This window comes from Oryzias melastigma, linkage group LG9 (assembly GCF_002922805.2).
Source record: "Oryzias melastigma strain HK-1 linkage group LG9, ASM292280v2, whole genome shotgun sequence".
NCBI classification, from domain to species: Eukaryota; Metazoa; Chordata; class Actinopteri; order Beloniformes; family Adrianichthyidae; genus Oryzias; species Oryzias melastigma.
This window is the reverse complement of record NC_050520.1, coordinates 33,121,188-33,143,585: the sequence shown is the minus strand read 5'-3', so window position 1 is coordinate 33,143,585 and position 22,398 is coordinate 33,121,188. Positions and strand designations below refer to the sequence as shown.

Below are 22,398 nucleotides of genomic sequence, written 5' to 3'. Positions count from 1 at the left end.
ATTACTTTTTAAAGTTAGGAAACTAAACATGTACAACAAGTCAAATAATGGATTACCATGTGGACCAGGATTCTCTAATGGTTTCATTTCCATTGAGTATTTGTTACTTTTGTGGACGTACACAGGCTCAGTGATGACTGTTTTTATGGAGAGATAAGAATTTTACTTTAAGGAACTAACAAATTAAGTTACACGTCACTCATTCCACAAAAAAATAAATAATTAAACACACTTTTAGGTGCAAATGAATATTTGTTTGATTTTGAAGCTGAACACAGTCTGACTTAGCTGTTTCAAAAGAAGAAAAGCATCTCTATAGCCAGCTTGCTAGTGGAACAAAAGACTGAAGCTAAAAATTAAATGTGTTTTACACTTGATTTAAAAAAAAGTGTATTTCCAAAATTATTCTGTAATTCAACAATTCAAGAAAAAAGTATCAGTATCGGTATTGATATCAGCGATACTAGCCACTATTATTTGGTATCAACCAAAAATTCTTAGTATTGCCCACCCCTATGCCACATTGTTTTCTTTTTTTACTTTCATAAATATATTTCAACCCATAAAGACCCAGAACCATTTTTCTTCAACAATAAAATGATGTGGAATGCACCACAAACCAAGTGGATCATAGAACCCATTTTTTTTTTACAGTTTTCATATAGGTTAAAATTGATTTTTAAATTATACTTAACATTTTGGTGAATGTGTGGAACGAGGAGCCTTAAAGTGTTTTTGCATGATGATCAGTTTCCTGTGTAGAATACAATTTCATTTGGCATTTAAGCATTTTTATGATTAAGAAATACACTTTTTGGAGTATTAAACAATTTATCTTCCACCACCATTTGGACAAATCTCACCTTTAATTAATAATGAATAATCCTTTGCCCTTTATTTTATTGTGAAGTACCTCAATCAAACCAGTTTCTGTTACCTTTAAAGTGTCCAGCTGAAAGAATAAATAAAGGCTAGGGGTAAAAACATGTCCGCCACCCTGCCGCTGTTTAGGAACTCTCTGTGCCAAAAGCTCAACAGTGCTTGCGCAAGTGCGCTTCTTTTAAAAGACGGGTCCATTTGCATGACAAAGGCTGATAGCTTCAGGGTGGCAGGCAGAGAGAAGGGAGTGAGAGAGAGGTGTTAGGTCTGGAGGGAGAAGGACGGAGACAGACGGGGAATTCTGGGCAGATGATTGGGGATTGCTGGATCTTTCCCAGTCAGGAGACGAGAGACACTGCTGGATATGGTCAACGGTGACGCCAAGGTACTGGAGATGGGTTTGGATTCAGACTTTCCTGACCAGAATATGTGAGGCTTGTTTGTAGATTTCTCACATGTTTGGATGCCTGGCAGTAGTAAGTATTCCAGAAAAGGAAAGCAAAAAGCTGGGTAAAAATACTTTTTAGACTTTTTGAAAACCCACTTTCACTACAAAACTGCTGTTTGCTTGTCATGGAATTGGAAGTTTAATGGTTCATTTAAACAGAGATCCGGTCCATATCATTATTTGTGGTCCGGTTCATAATCAGTTTTGGTTCATATTGAACGATCCGATTCAGTGACCTAAAATGGATCCAGGACATCTTTATCCCAAACTTCCACCAGTGTAAATTAAATATAAACACATACATAAGAATGAATGTCAAAACCATTGAAATTTTAGTTTCATAAAGTTCAGTTGTGTTATAATATGTTAGTAAAGTTAAATAAGAGCTTTAAGTGACCCTAACCGTGTTTTTGTACATTACGGTGCTCTCAAAATCTTTTAAATTTGCTTAAAAAAAAAAAATAAAAAAAAAAAGAATTCAGGTTGTGTTCACTGACCTCTTGATTTTAACAAATCTTTGAAAATGTTTTTAAAGCCGAACTAATTAAATGGATTGTTGTCGCATTTTCTGAGGATGGTCAGAATCCTCGCAAAGTGGTTGATTACTTTTCTTTTTTGTTTACTTTACTACTTATTTTTTACTTTAAAGCTCCTTTGTAAATAACAGACATGTATTATTCTCTATCCAGAGAGCCACAATAAATGGTTAAAAGAGCCACATGTGGCTCCAGAGCTGCAGGTTGCAGACCCCTGGTACAGGTCAATTTGATGAACAACTTGCCACAGACTGATCAATCTGGTTGGATTGTAGAAAAATCAATTAAGGCGAATAATTGCAACTGAAACATTTTCATCCAAACTGAACTGCGTTATTAAATGTTGTTCATATAGGTGGGGAGAACACCTGCTTTGAGATGGCTGGAACATTGCTCACTGCTCTGATGCTGTTCCTTTTTAAGGTATCAGTTGTTTTATCTTTTGTTAAATAGTAACAATTCACTTTGAAAAATGTGGCTTATCAAACTGAAGAACATTGTACTACCTTAAAACAGAGGAAGTGAAGTGAGTTGTCTTTATTTTGCTGTAGAGGGTTTGTGACGGAGAGCCAACAGTTGGAGGACCAGACAGAGTAACGGACCAACATGGTGAGGCTGTTCAACAAGTATAGGATATTATCTGATGTTGACATTTTCCTGGGCTTCATTTTTTGTGCATTAACCTTTGTGGCTTTCCAGGGACAAACAAACTGGTCTACGTCACATCCCAATGGGCCCTCCAGTTGGTCAATGACTCTCTGCCTTTCTCCAGAGCCAACAGCTTCTGTAGAAGCCAGTTTAGTTCCCTTCTTACTCTGAATGAATCAGAAAACCATGAAGAACTGTTGGAGCTTCTTCGCCAGGCTGGACTAACTTCATCCATCTGGGTTGGGCAATCCCCCAAGCCTGTTGCACCCTCCAAGCAATGTGAGAGACATGAGTTGACCTTACAGTTTCTCCAAGATTTTGACCAAACAAAAACAACTTGTTTGTTCTGTTCAGATTTTCAGGTCTCAGCTCTGAGATTTCCAAAGGAGTCGCGTGAAGGCTTTGCTCACGTGAACATAACCTTCCCTGCCCTGTCAGCCATTAGCGTGTGTGTCCGAGTACAGTGGGACCAAGACTGGAATGAAGTGTCGACCATCTTCTCTTACGCTGCACCTGTCTTTACCAATGAGTTTCAGCTGAGGGGCCAGTTGGACGTTCAGGGCCGCGTCCTCCTGGCGCTCATCATCCATGGAAAGCACTTGCCGTATAAGGCCTCCTTCCCAAATGATGGAGCGTGGCATCAGATCTGTGTCACATGGCGTCGGAGTGGCAACCACTGGGCCATCTATGTGGATGGAGAGATTAAAGACAAGGGCTCAGGGACGGACACAAACAGAGATATCCATGGGGATGGGATTCTGATCCTCGGTCAGGATCAGGACTCTTTTGGTGGGAATTTCACAGAACCTTTTTTTGGAAATATCACTGACTTGAATGTGTGGAACATGGCCTTGGAATCAAGACACATTCGGGCCCTGAACTCGTGTTCAACTTTGTCCCAGGAAAGGCTTTTCAAATGGAGCCTCGACCACATTAGCAGCCACCCTGCAGTGAAGGAGGTTCAGACCAGTCTGATTTGTCCAGGTGAGTTCTCACTGGCTGGTTTTAGTTGTCATTTTGTTCAAATAAATAAGTGTTCTTATTATTTACCCTATGCTGTATTCTTTATAGTAGAAATGTGTACTGGCAAGAATCTGGTGATATGATACGATACATGTCTCGTGATTTGATACATATCGCTATATATCCCAAGGTTGTACGAGAACAATTTTTCACTTTTTTTTTTTTTTTTTTTAAAGAGTATGACTTAAAATTCAAACAAAGTTATGCTAAGTATAACATGTCTCATAATTACTAAAACTACAAGGCTGACTAACCCATGAGACTGAACATTTAACACAAGCTGGTTCTCGCAAGATCTTGTTGTTCTGGTGCGGCGTAGAGCTGCTCAAAGTGTGCTGTGCTGCAAGTGGTCGGAAAACAAACATAGGTAAGAGGCTGAAGGACACTCACAAATAATTAAATAAATATTGTCAACATTTTAAATCAATACGACTATCGCCAAATGAAATATCGTGATATATCCCGACTCAATTTTTAACTACTTTATAAGTATAATTCAATGAATTTTTGTATGGTCCAACTAGTTCATAGAAAGGCTGGTTGTTGCACGGTTTTGCAGTTAAAAAAATATAGTAATAATTATCTCTAATAATAATCTCTAGTTATCTCTTAGATAACCATCTTATGATATGAAGAAATGTTTAGAGTTTTTTACCTACAGAGAAAGTGAGTAATGTTTGTATACATATATCACTTGTTCAGATCATAGTCACATAGCAGTTTACAATAAACATAAAAATGTAAAAAAAAAAAAAAGTACAAAATATAACATGCATATTGCAAAACAAAAGTTGCACTGGATCAAAATGCCTTTGGGTGTAATTGAAACAGATGGAACAACAAAAATATCTTAATGTTATATATTTTTTGAAGTGCAGTAATTTAGAAAAACATGAGCTTTGTGAGGGCGACTGTGAAAAAAGAACTATCAGTTTGGATTCTAAAGCAAGCATAAAAGACCCCCAATCGATCACCATCAAAATGATCTTAAGCTGAAAGAGGAAAGGCTTGAACTGACACTGCCAGAAGTACAAAATCGATTTAGTTTCCTTTGTCATGTCTATAATTTGGTCAAAGGCTTGAGGTGTTGTATGGTTTATAATTCTTCTCTTTTTTTAATTTTGTAAAAGACTTTGTTTGCATTAGGTTTTTAAGTTTAAAACAATAATTTTCTGTGACGCATTTCGTCTAACTTATTGATAAAACTTGATTTGACAGAAAAAGTAGAAAACAGCTACCAGCTTCATGAATGATAATATGAGCTGATTAGCACACGATCTAGTTGTTTTGATCAACACTTCAGTTTTCCTATAGAGCTTTACAAATGCTTTTGATAAATATAAAATAATCACACTGACCAGCTCATATTGGCAACACATAAACCAAGTTCAGTTATTTTTTTGTTTGTTTATTATATCTTATTTTTCTAGTTGTCAGTTGAGGTTGTCATATTCTATCAGCTTTCAAAGTGAGCCCAGACTCAGTTTTCTCTTTTCTTGCATCGATATGTTTGTGTTGCATGTGTTGATGTGTGTGTGCGGATGATTGTGTGTGTGCATGTGTGTGTAACAATGCACACATGAGAGCAGCAGCGTACCCCCAGGTGGAGCTGCAGGACTGCTGGACGCTGCAGGGCTGGACCAATCAGCTGCCGGCCTGGAGTCAGACAGAGTGCTCCAATCTGCTGCCATTTGTTTGCAGAAGCACCAAAGGTTTGCTATCTTACATATTCTTGAAATAAATGGATCTGCATCTGTAAAAGATAAAATGTGCATACAAAAATTAAAAAAAATATGTTGATCTGTTTTCCTTCTTTTTTATAATAATCACTCAGATAGGAATCATATTTGTTTTATATTCATTTATTTAGAGGTCTAAATCATTGACTGTATATGAGAACTGGACTGACTGATTTTTACATCACAGATAGAAAACTTGCTGCTCCAACCAAATAAAGTAAATTAATTCGCCATTCTACCACAATATAGATTATAGATGCCGCCATATTGGAGCCAACCATGTCTATGGCGACAACTCTCACCAATCAGGAGTGAGCTTGTCAGAGGCCACACCCCTTCTGCTTGAAACCAGGATACTTGAAATCTGTCAATCAAATGTTACAAACATTTGAAATAGGACCCCATATTTTTGTTGAAGGATCTGATTGATCAGTTTAAAACTTGTATAAAACTTGTGTAAAAACTATTATTATTTATATTAATTATTAAGAACAAGTTAAAAAAAATGTATCAGAGTATGAGAAGTTATTCTGACAGTCAATGGTATGAAGTAGCAGGGTATGTTATTCTATTAGAATGTACAGTAAAAACATATATATTAGAAATGTTAACTATATTTACATAATTTTTAGTACGTTACATAGTTGTTCGATGCTTTTTTACAACATAAGGCATACATGCACAAACCTTTACATGTATTTACTCTTAAAAAAAAGCCAAAGAAAACTCAATCATATTCCATGTCTTAAGTAACTGAAAGTCAAACTCTCATGAGGTCAGACATAGCCGTCATTAGTTCAAATTTATTTCTCGGCTGTGAAATCCCAGCATCCCATCTGATGAGCTGGATGATGTGACTTTGAAGATGAAAATCTACTGATCTTCTTACCTGTGCTTTTGTTAAACATTCTATGCAAGAATAGACTTCACAATTCCACCCTGATTAAAGAGTTTTATAATATTATTTGTAATCCAATATCAGACAGAAATCACTCATTTCTTTGTTGGAAAAAGATAATAATTTCTGCAATTCCATTGCATGACTTAAACCAGAAGAATCCTTAAAGAATGATCACTAAGTGCAGGAGTACTTTAATAGATTAAACCACAACTTTATGTTAAAATCAATTCTTTTTTCTATTCTACTCATTCTTTCTCCCTTTTGAATAAAATTGCAGAGCTTCCACAACAATCTTAGGGGGCCTTGTTGCCCTGGTAACAGAGCAGACAACTCAGTGAAATGAGCGTGACCTCATTGCTACAGTCTATAAAGCAAACGCTTGTTACAAGTGTGGAAGTGGAGCATCTCGGGCTTAAACATTGTGAAATGGTGTTAGGAAACTTGAAGGGGAGCAAAGAACACAAACTAGAGGAATCAAGCAAACAAACAGACTAAAAAAGGAGCTTTTTAACTTTGTTTTTAATATTTCAAAGTTTCTGTTTCTTAAAAATCTAAAATGTCTGCAGAGGGAAAGGTATTTTTTCTTTTGGTTTGTCTTTTTAGTGATGTGTTTGTTGAATAAAAAGATTTCAGAATCTTGAAAAAGTTTTCAAACTTGATCTTTTCTCGTGATACAATAATGTGCTTTCTTGCCATAAAATGATACCGCAGTTATTTGTTGTCTGATAATGTCTTCCTGACAAAGTGGTCAAAAAAGAAAATAGATACAACAAACATATTAAATTTGCATTACGTTTTAACAATTGTAGCTTCTTCGTTTATTACAAAATGATTACCAAGAATGAGATTGGAATAGTTTCACTACATATTTCCTTTTTTCTTTGCTCTTTCCTACAAACCATTAAAAGTTTTACTTTAAAACTATCATTTCTAGTTTACCGTGGTTACATTATGTAACTACCATCACTAAGCCATTCTTTGTGTGAATAAAATAGTTGATTTCAGACTACCTTGACCTTCACACAATAAATGTAAAGGAAGTATTTTTGGTTTTGCGTTTCCTGCTAAATTTAGAAACATTTCTCCTTCACAATCTCAGAAAATCGTTTTTCTCAGATGCTAAAGTATTTTTTTAGTGATACTGAGTCATTTTAATTTAATTACTTATGCATTACTGTTACTATTTGTGATGCAGAACGATATCTGAGGATGAAGCAGATCACCGAATCTCAGAGTGTCCGGCCCTCTGCCTTTATGAACCAGATGATGATGCTTTCCAACAAGAGCCAGGTACAATTTGTCATAAATTTAAAATTATAAATTATTCTGTGCAAAATTCTGATTGGTCATTCTGGGTATTAAATGACTGCTTGTTAAAAGTTAGACGTTATATTTGGTTGCTATAAAAAATCCCAAATAATCAGGTTAATCTCGATTATTAAATCAAATTAAACATGCTTCTTGTTCTCGCTGTCAGCCCATTCTAGCACAGCAACCATCAGACCTGAACAACTTGGCCCAGGCCTCAGTCCTGCTGAACATCTCTGCCCAGGCTCTGGACCACACCCCGCCGGGGGAACTGGAGCCGGCGGACATGGTGTCCCTCATCCAGCTGCTGTCTCTGACGGCGGACATCCCGGCTCAGCCTCCCACCCGTCTGGAAAACAGCAGCCAGGATGGCGTCCTGGAACTCAGTCAGCACTTTGTCTCTGTGGCTGATAGCATCATCAGTGAAGACAACACACTTAAATGGCAGGCCATTAAAGAGGTAAAAATACCTTTTTATTTTTCTTGTGTTTTAACTCCCTCTCCAGTCATCTTTTGGTCTATTTTCAAAGTCTTCCCAGTGGTCTTTTAATTATGATTATGCTGTTTTTAGACAAAAATCTGGGTTGTTTTCTAGCTTGTAGTTTCTGCAGAGAGGCAGTAGTTCATTGGAAATCCACCTGAAATTCTCTGAGTTGACATGGAGTAAGTCTGTCGGTGAGTAGGGCAGAGTAAGTCTGCCCTTACTTCCCAACATCAATCTGTTTACACTCTCTCTCGCCAGTTTACAGACCCCAGCAACCCCAATCTAACATGACTGGGGCAACAAAATGGTGATCAATATTGGAGCTATCCAGCCGAACAGGGAGCTTCTGCAATAGTAGCTTCTCAGTCACACCTACAAGCTTTAACAAACTGTATTTTTGTGTCTGCTTCTGATTCACAGTGGTTTGAATAAAAAAAAATACTCATAAATCAAATTTTAAGCTTAACTTTTCTAATATACATCAAGAGAAAAATGCCACAAGAACATAATAAAAACAGATAAAAACAGTATTTTTATCAGAGTGCGTCTGTAATATGAATCCCTTCCTGATCTGTGCTACATTTTTATTAAGAAATCAACCAAGCAACCATAATCTGTTCCCTTACTGTTTGTATCAACAAACAGTTATTAAATACATTCTTCCTCGCTGAGGCTGAGCAGAGATTTCTGTGAAGATATAATTGGCCCTTGATGTGCAGAACAATTGCAGAGGCTCTTTAACTGGTGGCAAAGCCATTAAATGGTGAGTTGTTTCAGGAAAATGTCAATTACAATAGAAACTCTAAGTTAAAAGCACTTTCTAAAAAACAAAAACACACATGCAACTTTGGATCAAAGTCAAATTTCAGTTTCAGAGAGAATGACTGAGTGTCTAGATTGTTTTATGGTTCCAAAACCACCTTCTTTAAGTCTGAGGTCATGGCTCACCGTTTGAAACTATGTATTTTTCTTTATAGAAGTGGAAAATGAGAAACGGCTACGTACCGAGAGCTTCTATAACACTATTAGTAGCCCACATAAGTTCCAACACAAGCTGTAATCATTTCTGAAATGTAGATTGTCATATCAATAACTCCAATAACTCCAGGAAGAAAGTTTTCTGATACTTTTGCCAGCACCACATTAATTAATTGAAGTGGAAGCTTGTTCAAGTGTTTTTAGTAGAAAAAGGCCGTAATCCACTTGTTTCTGTTCCTAACAGAAAGGTTTGAGGGAAAATGTGACTCATGAACATTCCACTAAACCCATTAGTGCCAGCAATGTCAAGAATATGAAATAAAGCAATATACATCAAAAACATCCTTGAAACCAGACTATAAATATATTCATTTCTCGTGTGAGAACTGGCTGTTTAACAGAGGAGTCAAAAGGTAATTGCTCCTTTCTACAACCTGTCTCCAGTGGTTTTTAGGGAAACTGCTACTTGTGATGCTTCCTGGTTTGCATCAAATTCTGAATCAGAATGTAGGGTTCGGTGTAAACAGAACCTTGATGTTCTACAGAAAAAACTATCACATCATAGTAATAGTTTAATTACATACTGACCACTGACTGTACTCTAAACACAAGGACATCACATTTTCTCACTTCCTGCAGTTGGATTCAATAATTTTAAGTTTTCAAACGTTACTTATGGGTGTAACGATAAATCGACGTAATCAATGAATAGATTTATATTATAGATATATATATACGGTATATATATACATAATCGAATTATAAAATCTTTTAGAACACTTCTGCTGACATTACACCAACTCAAGGTGCCCTATGTGATCTTCTATTACTCTACTTTACACAGATGTTAACCCCTTAATGCCTGTTGTCTCAAATATGTGTCAAATCCAATTAGCTACAAAATTACCTAAATGTAGCATTTACTTTAAAGCAAAAACATAAGTGAACATCTTTTTTTCATAGCTGTGAATAATTTCAGCCGTTAAAAGGTTAAACAATATCAACATTTTAGCTTTCTTTTCTCTGATTGCTCTTTTCATGTGCTTAAAGCACATATTTTATGCTGCACAGCAAATGTTTATTGACTGTACACAAAAGGGAGTTGCAAAGAAAATACATTTCTATATTTTTTAATACTATTTCTATTAAATCATGAAGCAAAAACAAGTTAGCCAATGGGTGGGACGATCCTATATGGAAAAGGAAGTCTTTTATTTTGAAAGGAATCTATATGACTCTCTGTCAAAATAATTTGTCTTTTCTTTGTAAATTCCTGGTTTTATTCCAGGAATTATTTTTAAAATGTGTTTCTCAGGTATAAAGAAGAATCTTTGTGCAGCTCATAAAAAAGTATAAAAATGACCTCAAGTTAGGAGGACTAATAGTTCTTTGGGGTACAGGTTAATGATTATTTGTCCTATTTTTTTTAAAACATCTTTCTTATAAGCTTTTTGCTAGGAGATTTTGGATCAGACGTGCCCTCATTTAATTTCTCATTTAATTTCCCTAAAGGATTAATAAAGTTGTTTATCTATCTATCTATTAGAAGAGTCTGGGCATGAAGTTCTGTTTGGCACACGAAGGTGTTTTTTGTCTTCTTTGATTTGTGTTATTTTGTCGTTACACCACTAGAGGGGAGTGTGGTTCTGTAGAAGCTGCGATGTAAAGGGACCACATCATTTGAAAGAATGACAGGCGGAGCTGATGAATTTCAAATCTTTCACTAAAACGTCGTTCAGTTTCCACATTTTTACAGAAACATTGGTTTAATGCAATTATTACTCGGTTCATTTTTTTCTGCATATTGCTTATCGATCCGTGGTGTGCATAGATCTGCTGGATGATTGCCTCACACAAGGAACCATTTCTCTCAGAGCAAAGCCTGCCCTCCCTTCCTCCCACCCCCCACCCTCTCAGTGTTCCAAGGCCACCTCAACGCAGTCTCAATGGATGAGAAGCACTCTGAAAACCTGAGGCATCCGAAAAACTCCCTCGCTCTGCTCCCAGCTCTCTCTCCAAGGCTCCTTTCTGGGATGCGGAAATCAGAATGCAGGATTTTCAGCTCAGACAATGGCAAAATCCATAAGCCTCGCATTCTGAGCTTTTTGTCCTCGCCTCTGTGAAACTGTGTAGACTCTGGCAAACAGTTAACGGCGCTGAAAGCAGTTTGCATTGTGCGGCAATGAATGGTCATTTTGAAGTGTCTATAGCTTTGAGTCTGTGGGTTAGGATGGAGTGGGTGAGTGCTGCTGACGCTGACACGCGGGGAACTCTGTTTCAGGTGGTGAACGGCCCCATGGATGTTGTGAAGAGCATTGACAGAATGGTGACGCACCTGAGCCCTCGCTTGATGTCGCAGACCGATCAGCTGACCATTACCAGCCCCAACATTAGTGAGTTACTCCAAAATGTCTGCAACACACACATTTAGTTCAGGAATGTTCTGCTAAAGTGAAATTATATTAAGTCAGACTCCAGTTTCTGTCATTGAAGAAACAAAGAAAAGCAAAAGAAATGCAGTTATGTAACAGTTGGTCTTTAGAAAGTGAACAATAGTGAGAAAAATCACAGTATTACAGTAAGAGATTCTCACTGACATGTTCAAGAATCTGTTTCATGAGAATGCATTTACTTCAAACAGCAAAAATGTATTAGAGTTGACTTGACATGAGCCTAAAAACTGGTTGAGTAATTAGATTATTCAATCTGTTATTGGATTATGCACTTATGTAAAGAGTCTTGTCTTTCATCAGATAATGAGACCATTTATTTGACCAACAACAACCCATAACTTGAAATCAAAACAAGAATGATCCAATCGAGATCTACTGTATTTACAGCAAAACTTTGCTTTAGAAAATTGAGTCCATGGTTGGGAGCATTTAAACTTGTGTGGGTGAAGGGAACTAAACTTTACAAATATGTGGTTCAGTCCTGTTGAAATTAGTTTCCAATCTTCAAGATGTCAAGATTATAGATCTACAAATGAGGATAAACATACTCCAGGAATGACCATTTTATCTAGGGGTGAGTGTCCTTCAATCACATGATTTGATGCGCATCTCGATAAACGCTCCACAAATCAATACAATACGATTTTTGGCGATACGATGCAGTCCAATTCTTTTACCAAAAACGCTAAAATCTAGACATTTCTCATTTCTATGGCATTTAAAGCTGTACATAGTATTTCGTGGCATTTGAAAGAGAAATGTATTTAAGTACTGACTTGGAGGAAGCAAGCTTATTATTGGATGTCTTTTTGTTTGCATCACATGTACGTAAAAAAAATAAATAAATAAAGACTGTTGGAAAAAAAAACAAAGAAACTGCAATTTGCCAGAAATCAATTATTTACGTCTTGACTGGTTTTATCCCTTTAAAATAACATAATCTTGTTCATATCTGTGGTTTTCAAACAGTACTGCAGTTGCTCGATACATTTTTGATGTGTATCTATTTTTTGCATCCCTAACCAATACTGCTGTAACTGCCCAATCAATTTTTCAATATGTATCTAATATCTTTAGCATCTCTAGTTTTATCCTTTTGTCATTGTGTTTTTGCTGTTTTCCACTTGTGCTGTGACTGGTTTACCGCCTATTTTTTTCTGTTTAACTTTCTTCCTTTTTAGCCATATTTTTATTGTTAAAAGATCAAAATGAATAAGATTGAAATGCATACAAGCAGCAGGAAATACAACAGCTGGATGGTTCAGTCGGCTGCATGTAGGACGGGCGAATGGGAACCCAGGGTGCATTGAGCTTAATCCAGTGTGGGTCCTTAGGCAACACCCTTTATGCTATTGCTTAACCATGTATCCACAAAGACAAAATCTGGGTATCCCTGTGTCGGTCCCAAGCCCAGATAAATAAAACACAGGGTTGTGTCAGGAAGGACATTCGCAGTAAAATAAAACTCTCTGCCAAAACGAGATGTGCGAATGAGTGGCGGGATGGGCTGACGATAAGCAGCGAGAAATATGATAATTGAGGAGAAAACTAAATGATTCAAAATCTCATAACTTCTGTAATCTGATAAAAAAATATTTATTGCTGCTTACATGAATGTTTATAAAACCTGAAGAAAGTAGATATTTTTTAACATTTTGTTTTGCTCGCAAACAAACTTTTGTCAATTTTTTACTTGAGAACATCGACTAACATACTTTGTCTTTTTTCCTATTGACCTAAATACTGTATCTGATTTAACTGTTTGATTAGGAACAATACACACAACCTCATGCACTAAAAGAAAGACATGATTAGACAGAGAACAGCTACTAACAAACTGGTTGCTTCACCTGCCTCAAATAAATCCAACTTTCACACTTGAACAAGAAAAATACTAAAAAATAGCATCTTGAGAAAATTCCAAAGTCTAGACCACTTCTGGCTCAAAAATGATTTTAAGATCACATTTTTCCAAAACATCTTGTGCATCTCCAACACTGGGACAAAATTTTGTTAACTCGTGAGACAAAGGGTGAGATTCATCTTTGGATTTAAAACCTTAAGGCTTATTCAATTTATCTCTGTAAGAAAGTCTGCAATTTTGTTTATTATCATAGCAACTACCAACTACAAAATAGAACTTTTTTCTGTTCTGTTGTTTTCCACTTTTTTGTTTAGACTTTTTTCTATCCCACATTCAAATTTGTGTTTGGTAAAATTGATATTTTTTAACCAGCCTTTTTGATAATTAAATATCTTGATCTTTTGAAAATGCTGGCACATTTGTAAAGAATAATTAGCAAACAACGAAGATGAAAAATTAACCAAATCCACTCCACTAATGCCAAACAGCTCATTCTGCCATTCACTACACTTTTTGTGTTTGTTAGATCAGAAGATTAAAGTCTGAACAAAGCAGACGTGTTGGCAGTATGACAGTTTATTTGTTTAAGAAAAGGTGGAAGGACCAAACACAGCCATGGACCCCAACGCCTGGTCACACACTGTTTTCCACAAATCATCCTGTTGGTCTCAAACACCAACAAATCAGCTAATAATAATTAAAATAATAAATTATTTATTTTGAAGCGCCTTCTAAGAAACCCAAGGACACTGTTCAAAGTAAAAATAAAACAGCAAAAACACACAATAAAATAGGAAACATTTGTCAATCAAAGCAACAGAACAGTGACAGAATAGACAGAATAGACTTTAAATTCGGACTGATGGGAGTAATGTGCAGTTTATGTTACAGATGTTGGGAGGGAGGACGTTCCATAGTCTGGGCGCAGGACAGCTAAGAAGAGGGAACTGTGAGTTGGAAGTATGAGGAAGATCTAAGGCCTTAGTCACAACTTCCCTTACAGGTGGAAACGGGCTGTCTGCAGCCGCTCCTGTCTATGTGACTCTCCACGGGCGTCTGTACATGTGACTGAGGTGTTAGAGAGTGGGAATAAATGGAGACGTGAGGGAGATTGAGGAGTTTCTGGGGATAAGGGAGGTGGACAATTTTGGAGACATAAAGAGGATCTTAGATCAATCCTGTATTTCACTTGGTCCCAATGGGTTTCCTGATACCAAGGGAAGGGAAAAACTTCTGAGTGTTAATGGAGAAAGAGATACTGTCAATTTAGGATATAAGTTATTTTCTTTTTTAGTTGTGGAGGTGAACCAGGGTTTATATTTGATTATAAATAAAGAGGAAGGGGTAGTGAAATTAGTTTTGCGCTACATAAAAAAAGTTGGATTTTATTGGCATGGCAACACGAAAGTATTTTGTATACTGTATATGGGCAATGTTGCCAAGGGTAAGTAATTGGTAAGTATTAAAAAGGAAAAGCCCCAGGACAGAGCCCTGAGGCACACCAGATATAACAGGCAAAAGCTTGGATCTAAGGAAGTGGAGATGAATGAACCGAGTGTGACCCAAAAGATAAGAATTGAACTAGTTTAGGGATGTGTGGGACATGCTAATACTAAGGGTATTCAAGCAGGACCAGTGTGGGAGGGGGTGTAAAAAATACACTCGGAACCCTTTCAGTACTATGGTGGTGGGGGGGTCGAAAACCAAAACAGGAAATATTCACGTAAGACGTTTTTTTATTTGATTTATTTATTTGTTCTTTTTTCAGTTAGAATGTACAATATATACAATATACTAATGAATAACAGGAGTAGGATGAAGACAGTGTCTTATAAATCCCTACCCCACTCTTATTATTATTACATATAATGCCAACATATGACTAAATGAGTGGGCATAATCAAAACAAACACAAAATAAAAAAAAATGAAGAAAAAAAAACATAATAAAAACAATATCACAGACGGGAACACAGTATTAACGTCATGCTTCATACAAATCAATCATTTTGTGGATGAGCATCAATCCACCTGTAGGTCTGGAGCTCCAAACCAGATCTGACCTGGTGGGGTTTCTATGATCATGAGAACAGAGAGAAATCGCCCTAAAACAACAGTAGGAGATAGTTGGAGCCACAGTCACCAAGAAAACCCTTGGGAAAACTTTACGTCATGCAATGCTTGTGAGGTAGCCCTGCTTAAGAAGACGTGTAAATGTCCACCTGAAGTTCACCAATAAACACCTTCATGATTCATAGAGTGATTGAGAGAAGCTGTTGTGGTCAGATCTGACCAACATGGAGCACTTTGGCATCAACTCAACTTGTTGTCTTTGGAAGAAGAGAAATGCTGACTGTGACTCCAAAAACACCATCCCCACTGTCAAGCATGGAGGTGGAAACATCATGATTTGGGGGTGTTTTTCTGCACAGGACAATTTCAACGTGTGGATGGGAGAAAGGACAGAGTCATGCGCCAAATCCTGATTGGAAACCTCCTTCCATTCACCAGGAGACTTAAAATAGGTCATGGCTGGGTCGTCCAACAGGATAATGACCCAAAGCATTCAACCAAGACAGCCAAGCAATGGCTGAAGAAGAAACAGATCAATGTCATAGACAGGTTCAGAAAGTTTCTTGACCTCAATTCTATAGAAGACCCATGGAGAGAGCTGAAGCTCAGAGTTTCCACCGAATCTGAATGATTTAGAAGTCATTTGTAAAGAAGAGTGGACCAAAATTCCTCCGGATATGTGCAGAAACCTGAACATCAATTACAAGAAACCTCTAACCTCTGTGCTGCTAATAGGGGTTTGCCACAAAGTGCAAAGTCTTTCCAGCAGAAGGGTTCAAATATTTAATTCCCTCAAACCTACAAAATCAACAAAAGGTCAAATACTTATTTCCTTTACGGTAAAGAGACGTTTTTGGAGCCGAGTGAGACACAACAAAGAGGAAAGGAATAGCTGCATGAAAGGAGCTCCTGACTATCGTTGGTCCTACTGGTTTGTTAGGTGCTATTGAGCTTTACAGTTTCACCAGCAATGAACTTCACACTAACAGAAAAGAACAAAGAAAAAAATCACTTTTAACCTTTATTTATATTTTTAAACAAACAAAATCGACTCCAAACAGACTTTCCCGCTAAACGTTAACGTGATGACGTAACAAACGTCCCTGACCTTCAAACCTGCTCCTCATCGTAGTGGCCGAATATATCACATTTGTCAATGATACACAAATCACAATTTTAACTTGAGGTCTTACAATGTAACACATCTTTACATTTCTTATGTTATTTTAATATTTTTATTTATTCTTTCAGTTATACTGTCTGATGTGTTGATTTTACTGACGATTGTCTCTGCTCTGAGTTCCATCAGCAAAGGAAGTTCATACCAAAACAATCAAGTAATTTTGATTTGATTTGGTTCAGATAAAACATACAAAACGTGACCAACAGAGATCTATGTTACAAACACTATGGGTATATAGATCCAAGAGTAAACCACAGAACAGCTATAGCACTAAAAACAAGATAAAAACAAGGATTGAAATTAAACACGAGAGGAAGAAAATTATATAAATCGGACATGAACACTTTTACTTTTAGTCCTAAACTAATTTAATTGACATAGATTGTTTTGATTTATTGAAAAAAACAGCAACTCAAGTGGATGTTCATTCCACACAGACTACATTAACAATACATGGCAAATCATAATCTGATTATATATTTTATTTTATTGTGTGTCTTTATGATGATTGAATAAGTGAAAGAATACCTGTCCACCAGCTCAGGGGGTAAAGAAATCTAACATTTAAAAAGTTGTTTGGCATTTTGGAAAATAGAAAACTAAAATTATTTCTCTTAAAACTATGACAGAGTATTACGGCCACCAAAAAAGAAGTAATTTTACAAGTTTTTTCTTGTAAATGTACAACTTTAAATCTTATATCTTTACAAGATTAAAGTTGTAAATTTACAAGGAAAAAACTTAAGTCAAATACATGCAACTTTATTCTCATGATTTAACAGTTATGAATTTTTTCTTGTAAATTTACGAGATTAAAGTTGTAATTTAACTTAAATGTTTTTGCTTGTAAACTAGTCCCAACACTCCGTCATATAAAGCAAAGCTCTTTGTTTTTACTGTATGTAAATCTGTATTTTTACAGCTGATGACAGCGGTTTGCAGGTCTGGTAAAAAGAGATCTTGTTTTAGCGAGTGAATTAAACTTTTTCAAGGAACTTTGAGAACTAAGGTTGTAGTATTCTGTTGTTAAAAGTAGAGTTAGAGCTTGTGTCCCCATATTTCTGCCACCGTCTTTTCTTTTTCTACAGATGAGGCAAATTATTATTTTTTTTTAATCTTTGAGTAATATTGTCTAATTTTCTTCTTTTCTGTGTACTCAAAACTTTATAGTTAATAAAGCTTGAATTATTATTTTTTGGAGTTGTAGTTCAACAATTTTTTTGAACTTGTATACCTAATGGTACGTTCACACCGGACACCCATGATTAAGAACACGCTTAACAGGCATTCTTGAAAGCATGAACTCAGTATATAGAGTTCATACTGGACTGCTTCTACCTGATACTAGCGCATGTGCCTACAATTTAAAGAGGTTTGGTGAAAAAAAGTGTCTCAAATCTCTGGAATCTTGTTCCACAGGCCTTTTCTATTCTCTTTTCCGATATACGACTTGGTGCCGTTATAATTCCAGCTCAAACCACAATTATTAACTTCTACTGCATGATCAGTTTTCAAAGGTTAGTTCTTTTGTAAATGAAAGAGAAAAGCATCCATCCATTTCATTTCATTTATTCATTTGTTTGGTCAGAATTCTACCAATTTAACTTTTGAAACGCATTTATTGGTCAAACGTTTTGTATGTAGAGTTCAAAAACTGACAAAAACCTTTTATAGCGATGCATTAATGTGAGTTTTTAATATGGAAGCCCGAAGTGCACACTTACTTAGACTTTTCATTGGAAGTGGTCGCTTTAAGGTTGAGAGTGGCGTGAATGTTTCTTGGATCTATTATTTTTTGTGGTAATGAAACCCTCAATATAAGCGTGAAACCATCTATTTTGTTTTATTTTCATTTCTACAGACCATCAAATATCTTAAAAAGTACTGACTGTGTGTTACGTTATTTTACAAAGAGCTAATTTTACTTTCCTTGTTGCAAGTGGTTTTGTCATTTTGATTTTTTTTGCTCTTCTCCAAATGTCTCTGTAGAAAACAACAAAAAATTAGAAGTTATGAAAATATTGTATCTTCATATCTCCACTCTCTGGTGTGGCATCAGGCTCTGACATCATTTGAGTTTTGTTATTCAGATTTGTGCACAAGGTGTCCTTTAAAATGTCAGACATGTTTAGACTGTGCAGCCAGCAGACTGCTATCTGAAATGTTAGCCAGCAGCTTTATTAAAGATGTGTTTTTGCACCATCTCTTGGTATGGGCAACAGTTTTTTCTTTATTATTTTTTTTTTGTTTTTTGTTTTTTCTGTGAGAAAGAACACCTACAAGCAGAAATAAATGTTTACTCTTTGAAATTTTCTTGCAAACGTTCTGTTAATTTGATAAAAACTGTAACTGCAGTTAAGATAATTGCAATAGTCATTCATAGAGGAACACAAGCTCAACGATCTTTAATTCATATTTAAAGCGTCTAAACACTTGAAAATACGAACACACTTTGCAGATGTTTCAGAAAACTTTCAAACAGACTTCTAAAGCTGGCTGAAGTGCTCTATTCTTTCATGAGCAGAAACTTAAACGAAACACGTTTGTAGCTCTTTTGTTGTGCATAAAACTGCATCCTGGGTGTGAACGCCTGCACTCTGCTCTCCTGCTTTCAGAGTTGGAGGTGCAACAGCAGAGGCTTCAGGAGGGAAGCAAAGTTTCAAGCTTCTGTGGACCTGACACTGAAAGCCACACTCATCTCGACTGTATTTCTGTTCCAGCTCAGAAAATCCAGGATCTCCATAGCAACGGTATAGTTTGACACGAACACCAATCATCTGCCTCTGTGAGCTCTGTCAGGAACCACTTATTCAGAGTTAATTCTTCTGACTGAATACTGGGGACAATGCAGAGAAACAGATTTGTGAATGTTAGGCATGTATTCACCTATTTACTCCCTCAAGGTCCCACTGTAAAGTGCAGAGGCGGTGCATTGTTTTGCAACAACACTTCACAGTGAACACTAAGTGATCCTTTTCTAAAGAGTATTTCTCCTAGAACTGTTTTCTTTGGCTGCATGATGTGAGATTAAAAAAAAAAACATTCACCTGTGTTGAATTTGCAGGGTTCTATAAAATCACCTTGGTCAACACGTGGTACGGCTCTCTGCGGCCTCTTTTCAATCCAGAGGAGAACATCACTATGGTGCCCACCGTCACCGACGGAAGCCAAAGGTAACGTTCAAGCATGTGCAGGAATATCTGCCGGCTTACAGATAAACTGTCAACTAGAAAAAAAAATATTTAAATGAATATTGTACTCTATTTACTCTTTAGTATTTTGTTTGCATCCATTCAAGCACATTAGCTGAGGTAATGCTAACGCTAGCTGTCTAAAAAAACAAGCCTGGATTTTTATCAGAAATGATTGTTTACAGCAAAGGTTTTAGATGAAAATATCCTACATATTTTTAAAGGAAAAAAACATGTAAGCCTTGTTTAGACTGAGTGGAACGGTCCAGCATGGACATAGTCAGGTGTTGTACCAAGACATGCATCAGATTTTTAATACCTTGTTGCAGCACGACTTCTGGCGTCGTTGATTTGTTTTGTAGCACTCATATTTTGTCCAAAAAAGCATAAAAGAAGTTGTATGTCTACACAGGATATGCACGTTTTATGTCTATTTTCTTCTTTACATATTACAAGCACCCTCGATGATGCGTTCGACCACCGAATTGAAATTATTTTAATGGTTGGATCAGGAAGCAGTCGGATGGCTGCACAAATTTTTTAACACAAAACATGGAACAACATCACTCGCTGTGCTAAACTGTGCAAAACGTATATTCAAATTTCAGAAAACTGGAACTGTAGCAGATCAACCACAAAGTGGTCCAAGACCCACCAATGAAGACATTATGTAAATAAAAACTTGCTCAATATAGAATGTTTATTTTTCCAAGCCAATCAGAATCGAGTATTCACCCAGACCATGGTATAATTAAGGTTTAAGTTGATTTATTCTGAAATTCCTGCCTGTTTTTGTACATGGTTATGTTTAAGTTTTAAAAAATGTAGTTTTAGAGTGTTCAATAAATGTTTATTCTGTTCAGCCCGCGACCTAAAGTGTGTTTTGGATGCTGGCCCCTTGTGCGATTGTCTTAGACACCCATGCCCTACAATCATAGATTCAGGTTATTATTCGTAGTCTCGACAGACAGAAGGCTACACAGCAGCTGCTAACTGCTACATGCTAGACATGATTTAACTCCTTAGGACCCGAGCTGTCCTTTGATATGCCTGTCAGAGAAATAAAAGTTAAGAAAATGAACTACTGTTGGTAATAAAACTGAAAATGTGATGTCTTAAGAACTTAAAAAAGAAGCACATAATCTTTAAAAACAAGCAAACAAAAACTAATAAATTAAAACTGATAATGATAACAGCTATTCATGAACATTCATCTTAATAAATTAATGCTAAAACAAAGTCATAATTTATTTTTAAGAATTTTAAATGAGGACAGGAATCAGATTTGGTCAAAAATTTTCCTTTATATTTCCTCTATTTTTACTTGTTTATTACAGCTACTTCACAGAAGTGTTCTATTTAAGTTTTTAATGATAAAAGAAGGTTAATGAAATATAAGTAAGGGACAACACCAATCTGTTTATTCAATTTGTTCATGTTTTAAATGTGCTGCAAAAGTATCGGATCGGGACTCGGTATCGGCAGATACACAAAATCCAATGACTCGGAATCAGATCGGGCCCAAAAAAACCTGATCGGGACATCTCTACTCTGTAAGTAATTTACTAAAGAACATTGGAGTATTGCTCAACATAAAGAGAATTTTTTTATTTTAAATTCAGAACAAAAGACCGTACAGCAGCCGCAGCGAGCAGACACAGATGAGGAGAGTCTCTCTGAGCCTTAAAATCAGCGCTTCCTGCTTCATCAAATAATAAACACCTGCTGCGGATGATACTTATGCTCTGCAATTCTCTTCTTCAGCATATCAGGAGTTTTTTCGACTGTTCTGTCTCAGCTGATGCCCTTTTTCTGTTCAGGGCCATGATTAGAGGAGGGGGCGCTCCTTCAGCGGAGGGGTGGGGGAGTGCGGACAGCATTCCATCTGGCCTCTGTGGCCTATAGGGGGCTACGCTGTGCGGAGATGCATCTCAGCAGCGCAGCACCTCCTTTGGATACAGAAATTTCTACAGGCGTCTTGAGTTATCACAACCTTTTGTGATGAACCGAAAGAGTCACGTGACTTGTAAATACGGGAAGCCGCAAATAAAAAGACACGATTCCTTCAGAAACTACTTCTACAACATCAATAAGCATTAGTTATGTGTATCAACCTGCTTATATGAACATTTATTAGCATTTGTGTATTACAAATGACTTTCAAGTTTAAATAAACTGATTTACAAATGCTAATAAACATTTACAAGCATTTGTTAATCCTTAATAAAATATTTGTTGACATTACAAATGTTCTAAAAATGCCTTGTAAGTAAATAATAAATGTACTAATTGTGTAATTGTTAGCAGTTTATTGAGTGTTTATTGTCTTTATAAGCAGTTTATTTAAACTCATAAATTATTTGTAAAACATTTACAAATGCCAATTAATGTATTTATAAGCAACTTAATACCACATTGCTAATGCTTGTTAATGTCTAATAAGTTGTTTATTAGGGACACTTATTACAAAGCATTACCAAGTTTTTTTTAAATGTGAAAAAACGTCTTATTTATATAAATATAAATAAATATTTAGCCATTTCTGCCTTTACTATAGAGTCTGAACATATCAAACAAAGATGTGTGGTCATTCAGGGACATTTGCTAAATTTACATGGTTTGAGATTATATTACTAAGACTCTACCGTCCTTTACAGGCTGCAAGGCCACCAGAACTTATTTTTATTACTA

The 22,398-nt window shown here is 36.3% G+C and overlaps 1 protein-coding gene across 2 annotated transcripts in view; it reads left to right on the top strand.

The window, feature by feature from the left end:
- Nucleotides 1-747: 747 nt before the first annotated feature.
- adgrd2 (adhesion G protein-coupled receptor D2) overlaps nt 748-22,398 on the top strand; it is a 47,577-nt gene continuing 25,926 nt past the window's right edge. Inside the window, exons 1-11 of one of the 2 annotated variants that reach the window (XM_036213718.1) lie at nt 748-1,264; nt 2,219-2,286; nt 2,415-2,472; nt 2,563-2,790; nt 2,866-3,495; nt 5,124-5,246; nt 7,370-7,464; nt 7,652-7,942; nt 11,226-11,337; nt 19,132-19,266; nt 19,581-19,689. In XM_036213718.1, coding sequence (XP_036069611.1) covers nt 2,242-2,286; nt 2,415-2,472; nt 2,563-2,790; nt 2,866-3,495; nt 5,124-5,246; nt 7,370-7,464; nt 7,652-7,942; nt 11,226-11,337; nt 19,132-19,266; nt 19,581-19,689 — 1,826 coding nt within the window. In that variant the 5' untranslated portion in view covers nt 748-1,264; nt 2,219-2,241. The remainder of the gene's footprint in view (nt 1,265-2,218; nt 2,287-2,414; nt 2,473-2,562; nt 2,791-2,865; nt 3,496-5,123; nt 5,247-7,369; nt 7,465-7,651; nt 7,943-11,225; nt 11,338-19,131; nt 19,267-19,580; nt 19,690-22,398) is intronic. The other variant, XM_024276347.2, reaches the window with a different exon arrangement.